Source organism: Urtica dioica, chromosome 1 (assembly GCF_054948205.1).
Source record: "Urtica dioica subsp. dioica isolate 48M chromosome 1, U.dioica_male_clone48M_v1_H2, whole genome shotgun sequence".
Taxonomy (NCBI): domain Eukaryota; kingdom Viridiplantae; phylum Streptophyta; class Magnoliopsida; order Rosales; family Urticaceae; genus Urtica; species Urtica dioica.
In genome coordinates this window covers 936342-944634 of record NC_142756.1, presented here as the reverse complement: position 1 = coordinate 944634, position 8293 = coordinate 936342, and the positions used below count along the sequence as shown (strand labels likewise).

Here is an 8293-nt window from a genome sequence, read left to right as displayed (position 1 = left end):
GCTCCAAAATACAATTATCAAGAATCAAAATAGACAAGCAATAAACAAAGAGTTGACTAAATACATTGTACATTCTATGATAGTCTATGACTAAAAATGAAAGCATATATAAAACCCTTCAATTCTCACTACAAGGAAATTTACCTTTTTCCACATAATATCAAATGACATTAATGTCGACATTTCAGGTGTACAATGATCCTAATGCGTTTTTCTTGAGCAGATTTGGTATTTTAAAAAGCTACGGGGCCGTTTGGTTTAGTTTTCTAAACTCGTTTTCTGTTTTTAAATTCTGTTTTCTGATTCTAATTTTTAAATTTTAAAAACAGATTTAGAATTACGTTTCAGAATATTTTAAATGTTGTTTGGTTATATTTTCCATTCAATTGTATAGAGATAAAATAGAAAACAACTTTTCATTGTTTTCTGTTTTCTAAACAAATTTCAAAGAAAACAGAAACATGATTCTAAATCTGTTTTCTGAATTTATAACCAAACAGTTTTTGTAAAACTGTTTTCTAGAATTTAAAATCAGAAAACAAAGATAGAAAACATAACCAAACGGGGCCTACATTTTTCTAAAGTCGCCAACACCACACATATGCGTGTGTGTGCATGTATATATATATATATATATATATATATATATATATATATATATATATATATATATATATATATATGGCACAAATATTTAGTTCTTATCCATAATATTTCACCATTTAAGATTTTGCACTCTTATTACCTGTTTTGTGCAATGTGTGAAGATTGTATCATTCATTTCATTAACTGAAGTGTGTACTTTTTTTTGTTGGCAGGGTTTAAGGACAGTATGTTTTTTACTTGAATTGAATCCAACATACACACATCAATAAATATAAATTTGTCGTAAAATTTTAAATATAGGTTAAAAAAACTGGGTTCGGATGCGAGAGAGAGAGTCATATTCACGACAGCCATTATCCGTTGTCTTGTAATTATAAAAAAGAGAAGATATTTTTTTTTCATTCTGTCATGAACACATTTAATTTCTCAGACACCGCATTTAATTGCCATCAAAAGAGCCAATTTATTAATTTTCAATGGTAATATCCATCTGTATAAAAATACAATATGTTAAGCTGAACCCACATAGCAGTTTCTGGCGTATTTATTTATGCAAAAGTTAGTACCACTGTGAAAAAACAAAAATTGTAGATAATATTTAGCGTGGATTATGTTATATATAACTATATTAACTGACAGAAATCTTAGGGGTTTCTTCATTTATTGAACTTCCACTTGGAAAGGATTATCAAATGCTTGGCTCACATGGGCTCTTCAAGTGTTACAAGTGAGATCTAACTACATTAAATGTCAGTGTTTAATTATATATCATTTGCTCTTATAAGAAAAATTCAAATATAAATGTGAACAAGGAACAAACTTTATAGATTCACTGCATCGTTTGTTATTTATGACAAGACAATTAAACATTGAATTTCCTTAAAACGGAAAGAAAAAAAAAATGTATCTAGCTAGCTAGCGCCATATTTCTTATAAGAGATGAGTTAATATTTTACCGAACTTGATAGATTTTTCAATAGTTGTATTGTTAGTAATACTTTTTAGTAATAATATTAATAAGTATGTTTTTATTTGATTTTTTTAACCTAGGTTCTGTTTAACTATTTTAATTTATGAAAATTAAAATAAAATCTTATAGCGGTGGGAGAGAGAGGTTTATAATATAGACAAAAGTATCGTCAATAATTGAAAATAGTGTTCAGATTTTTGGTATCTAAAAGATTTTCACATGTAATATGTGACAGAAAATCATATATGGCATGGTCATCTATAGTACTCATATCATATGCATGCTCACGAATATAAATAAATAAAATAAATAAATACAATAAGGACGAAGCAAATAGCAATAATGTGTCTACGTAGGAGATTTGTGAAACTTGTCAACATGGCTTACATGGGCCAATTTGTTAGATCTCGCATCATATATCATAGATTCATAATTTTATACCCAAGTTTTTGCTCTAAAGTTGAAGCAATATTAATGATAGATCTACTTTTTGTTTCTCATGTGAAGAGCCAACTTTGCTCTTTTTCTTCCTCTTTTCAATATCTTTCTAGGATTTACTTATACAAAATAAGGATATAAAAACACCGTAATAAATTGTTGCAAGGGAAGATGGACAGAAAGTGATTTCAAATTTAAAGTTTTATATAGTTGAAGTGAATCTCATCAAGTTTTAAGACTCTAAAATAGTAACAGGATTTTTTTTGGAAAAGAAATCAAATAGTGATAGGATAAAAAATAAAAAATAAAAACTAGCTGATCGAGTTTTTTATATTTGTATTTTTTAAAAGAGCTTAGAGCATCTCCACTGGAGCGCCAAATCCCAGCTATTATAGCGTGGGTGCTCCAGTGGGTCTTCATATCTCACGCTATTATAGCGTGGGATGGAAATTTTGAACAGTGCAGCGCTATTTGTAGCGCTGCACTGTTCACTGCTCTATAAGTTTTAAAATTTGCTCAAATACCCAGATTTTATATAATTATTTAATATTTATCCCTAAAATTATTTAATTTATATAAAATTTAATATTTAGCATAATTTAAAAGACAACAATATTTTAAAATACAACAATGATATATGCACATTGCAATAAAATTATAATATTAAAACGGTCATAATAAATTAATATCAAACACAATTACATTAACAATTTTATTTTTTTGTGTTGTAATTTTTATTAATAGAGTGAAAAATAAAGTGAAAAATAGAGTGGGAAATAGAGTTCGATTGGAGAGAAATCACTGTTTACTGAGAAATAGAGTGAGAAATAGAGTGATCGGTTGGAGATGGCCTTATAGCCTGAGTTTGTATAGGTATACACCAAGTATCTTTTATTTTTGAGGAGTAACTGAATAAAATAATGAAATAATATAGAGCAGTTTAGCGTAGAAACGTGACCTTCTAAATGTGACTCGTTGGTGTGAGCTGAGTTTGACTCGTGATTCATATTTTAATGCTTGATTTAAGCACTAATGACTTTAAAACTACATAAGTTACATCGTACCACTCAGATGTTAACTTTGCTGTCATAAATGAAAATAAAAATAAATTTATTGAGAAAATAGTTTCACGTGGATTCTTTCTGGCTATATATTTAATTAATGAGCTAAGCGCTAACACACTCTCCCAACTAAGAAAACATAATACCAGCTAGATAATGTCGTTTTTTATAACGTCAAACTAAATCCCTAATACACTGCAATATATACAGCTAAACCACCAGATAATTGAGCTTCAAAAGAAGACCATGATTTAACGGCACATTTGCATTAGTAGTTACTAACAACAAGTACAACTTACAACTTATAAATAAATAATACAACTATATCTATTTCTTTAATTACCGAGAAAAAAAGATTTTTTTTGTGTGTAAAAAAACTTGACAGGAAGAGAGAAGAGAGCTGAGAAGCAATTATTGTTCCCGGAGTAGCAGACAAGACGAACATTTTTGTGGGGTTTTGCTCTGCAATTCAGTTAGGTGGCCTAGTTGTCAATTTCTTCAAAATAAAGAAAAAAAATATTAAAGCTTCAGTCCAATCAATCAGACGTTAAAACACCCTTTTTACAACCCCATCATCAGGCTCTTTCCAACCTGATCATTAGGTAATAACTAATTAAGATCATAATAATTATATAAATCGTTTTTAGGGCAATAAAAGGTGTTATAATTCTATAGCCAATTGAAATCAAGTGGAAAATAGTCCATGTTTGTCTAAAATTAATGAAATATTTCAAGTGTACAACTACAAATATCAAGTTAAAAAAAAAACGATAAATTGCTTACATAAATCATAAAAAAAATTTATTCTAATTATTTTGCTAAAAACTTAAAACTATGGCTAATTTACTACAAATGTCCATTTTTATAATCTTTTTAAAATAATAATTAAATAATTGAGCTTGAATAAATTATTCCAATGAGAGACTATTAATTGGCTTAGAATATATAGTATATACTATATAGCAGTAGAGAGTGTGGCCTAGTTTGACTCGATACTAGTAACACGTACAATCTCACACTCTCACACTCACACCAGGAAAGAAAAAAAAAAGAAAAAAAAAGAGAGAGAATGCCTCCAAACACGGTTGTGCTGACAGTCGAAAAGCCGGCGAGCCACGTCGGCACCGGCCCGTCGCCGATCTTCCTGGACAAGCAAAAGCCGGCGAGCCCGAAACAGCTGACGTGGGTGTTCCTCCTGAGGCTCCAGAGGACCCTCACGTGCGCGTCGTGGCTCACGTGCTGGGCCCGGACCGCGCTGGCCTCGGCCCGGAAACGGCTCGCCTCGCCGGAGAAGAATCACAACATTCCGGCGAGCAAAGGACAACGGCTCTTGTACGGCTTCATCAGGGCGTTCTTGTGCCTGTCGATCGCCGCCCTGGCCGTGGAGGTCGTAGCCCATTTCAAGAACTGGAACGATCTGGGGTTGGGCTCGGTCGTGGAGTTGGGGCTGGGACGGTGGTCCTACGTGGCGTGGGTGTCGTTCCGGGGTGACTACGTGGCACCGGCGGTGATGGGTCTGTCGAAGTTCTGCACGGCGCTGTTTCTGGTGCAGTCGCTGGACCGGGTCGTGATGTGCCTCGGGTGCTTCTGGATCAAGTACCGGAAGTTCAAGCCCACCGCCGAACCCGCAGAGTATGACGTGGAACAAGACTCTTCTCTCAATTTCCCTAAAGTCCTTGTCCAAATTCCCATGTGCAATGAGAAAGAGGTAATTTTTACTTACAAATGAAACCCTATGGCCTTAATTTTTTTTTTTTTTTTGAGGAAATAGCCGTAAAAATACCTATTGTGTTTTTAAGGCGAAACTACCTAATGTTAGGTATTTTCCCTGTAAAAAATAAAAAAATAAAGCAAAGTGTATAGAAAAAAAAATAATAGGTATTTTTGCTGCAATTTTTTTATTTATTAATTTTTAATTTTTTTTTTTTGGATTTAGGTGTATGCGCAGTCGATATCGGCGGCTTGCCAGCTGGACTGGCCGAGGGACAGGATTCTGATACAAGTGTTGGACGATTCGAGCGATAGCTCGGTGCAGTTTTTGATCAAAGAAGAGGTGTCGTCGTGGAGCCGAAAAGGGGTTAATATTTTGTACCGGCATAGGCTCGTAAGAACCGGGTACAAGGCCGGGAATCTTAACTCGGCGATGAGTTGCGACTACGTCAAGGACTACGAGTTCGTCGCTATTTTCGATGCGGATTTCACGCCTAACCCCGATTTCCTTAAATTGACCATTCCCCACTTCAAGGTAAATTATCGCGTATTTACCACTAGAATAATATAGACATTTTTCGATTGAGGGTAATTGAATTTTATTTTTTGTTTTGTATAGGGAAAACCCGATGTGGGACTTGTCCAAGCGAGGTGGTCGTTTGTGAACAAGGACGAGAATTTACTCACGCGGCTCCAATACATCAACCTATGCTTCCACTTTGAAGTGGAACAACAAGTGAACGGCGCGTTTCTCGGGTTTTTCGGGTTCAATGGGACGGCGGGGGTGTGGAGGATCGAGGCGTTGGAGGACTCGGGAGGGTGGCTCGAGAGGACGACCGTCGAGGACATGGACATTGCCGTGCGGGCCCACCTCAACGGGTGGAAGTTCGTGTTCCTCAACGACGTCAAAGTCCTTTGCGAATTACCCGAGTCCTACGAGGCTTACAAGAAGCAGCAACACCGATGGCACTCCGGTCCGATGCAACTTTTTAGACTATGTCTTCCTTCCATCATCACTTCCAAGGTCTTATCTCTTACCCCTCTATTGATTGAAATGATTTTATACATCTAATTCATTTTATATTTATTTAAGCTCATTTATCTTGAACATGTTATTTTTGGTTTGGTGCTAGTGACGAAATCAAAATCAAAATTTATGGAGTCCAAATGTCATAAACAAAATTTTGAAGACAAAAACTAACTTAAAAATGAGTGAAAAAATATTTGTTTATGAACTCTTCGTATGACTCTTTTTTTTTTCTTCTAGTTATTATGAATTTAATAGGGTCATATTATAATTCTTAAATAAAAAAAAATTAAGACTATTATAATAAATTCTATGAGATTGTGTCCTATAGGCTAATAAGGTGGTGGCTATTTAAGTTTATAATCGATTTTATAGATCTAATTTATTTTATCCTTTGGATATGTCCCATTAAGATTAAGGTGGTGGCTATTTAAGCTTATAGTCGCTTGAGCTATGGTGTACTCTTATACCGGGACAAAATCAAAATCTAAATTTACGGAGGCCAGGTGTCATAAACAAAATTTGAAAAATTTGAAGGCAGAAACTAAACTTAAAAATGAGTTAAAAAATATTTTTATGTTAATGAAATCTTAGTATGATTCCTTTTTCTAATTATTATTATAAAAGGGTCATATTCTAACTCTTAAATAAAATAAATAAAGACTATTAGAATAAATAAATAAAAATAAATAAACACTACCTTACTCATATGAGTTCTCTATGTGGTCTCCTTTGTGTGAACGTATGAATTCAACCCCAAAAAAATATAGCGAAATATCTTCATTATTGAAATTTAAAAGATTTATTTTGTAACCTGTGCTTAAATGTTCAATGTAATCAATTATATACTATGTGTTCGTATTGTCCTTAAACAATCCATGTCATATAACATTTTTTTTTTTTTTTGCGTGTAGATTTCAATATGGAAGAAGGCGAACTTGATATTTCTCTTCTTTCTCCTAAGGAAATTGATCCTTCCATTCTACTCATTCACGTTGTTTTGCGTCATACTCCCTCTAACCATGTTCATACCCGAGGCCGAGCTCCCATTGTGGGTGATTTGCTACGTCCCGATCGCCATGTCACTCCTCAACATCGTCCCCGCCCCCAAGTCATTCCCTTTCCTCGTCCCTTACCTCCTCTTCGAGAACACCATGTCCGTCACCAAGTTCAACGCCATGGTCTCGGGCCTCTTTCGCCTTGGAAGCTCCTACGAGTGGGTGGTCACCAAGAAGACCGGAAGGTCTTCTGAGTCTGACCTCCTCGCCCTCGTGGACGATGAGTCAAAACTACCCGCCAGCGAGGACAAGGTGATCTCGAGGCGATTCTCCGACCCGGGTTTGGAGCTACTAAGCAAGCAGGTCGACAAAGATGGTCAACGAGAAGAAGTCGATTTCGGAGCTAAGAAAAAGTCCAACAAGATTTACAAGAAAGAGCTTGCGCTCGCTTTGCTCTTGCTCACCGCTTCGGCTAGGAGTCTTTTGTCGGCTCATGGCCTTCACTTCTACTTCTTACTTTTCCAGGGATTGTCGTTTCTCGTTGTCGGGTTGGACTTGATAGGCGAGCAAATTAGTTGAAAATTGAAAATAAGATTTGTTACAAAAATACATACAAAAAAATGGATTTTTTTTTTAATTTAATTTGATAAATATATATACTTATATATATTTTTGGATTTGCGGGGCTAAGAGTAGATTTGTCGTTATGAAGAAGTTTGTAAGGAATTGATGTGAGTTGAGTATTGTATAATGTTTATATAGCCATAAAATGATGTATATCGAGAAATGACGATCGCAGTGTAAAGAAAATATTCATTTTTGTGGTGATGCTAAGCTTTCATACTTAAAAAGCCATATACAAGGACAAAGCTAGTTTCAAATTATGGTTATTGTTTATATGTTTCAATTCTTTAGCTTTGTGTTGATATGGTTGGCAGTTCATTATTCGTTGAACTACCTAAGCATATTTTAAAATAGTGCATGTATAAAATACTCCATTCTCAAATAGAAAAATCAATACAGGCTATCGAGTCAAATTAATCAAATCAAAATATTAGTGTCACGCCATAAATCAAACTTTCGACATGGATATTTTAGAGAATATTTGGTTTTCGGAAAACAATAATCGGTTTTAACTGAATCAAACAGATTTGTTTATAGATTTATACATTAGACAAAGTCTAGTTGTTATGTGAAAATTATTCATTTCATTTGAGTTAATTCGTTCATTTTTTTTATTGCTAATAATGATCTCTTTGAATTTTTTTTATTGCATTTCCTCTTTTAATAATTGGATCATTTAAAAAATATGCAAAAAAAAGTTGTATTCTAAGAAGATAATTCTGAAGAATGAGAAACGAGCTATTATATAATTTTTTTTTTTTTTTTTTTTGAAAATGAGGTAACCTAGATAGTATTATGTTATATTTCCTTTTGACAAGTATAAATTATTAATCTATTAAACATTCATCGAAAAATATAA

General features: G+C 33.8%; 1 protein-coding gene across 1 annotated transcript; it reads left to right on the top strand.

The window, feature by feature from the left end:
* The first annotated feature begins 4038 nt into the window (after positions 1-4038).
* CSLC04 (Cellulose-synthase-like C4) lies at positions 4039-7670 on the top strand. The gene is made up of 4 exons (XM_089609068.1): positions 4039-4783; positions 5012-5320; positions 5405-5809; positions 6727-7670. Exons 1-4 carry the CDS (start codon positions 4145-4147, stop codon positions 7387-7389), a joined length of 2016 nt encoding a protein of 671 aa, XP_089465194.1. The 5' UTR covers positions 4039-4144; the 3' UTR covers positions 7390-7670.
* The last annotated feature ends 623 nt before the right edge of the window (positions 7671-8293 follow it).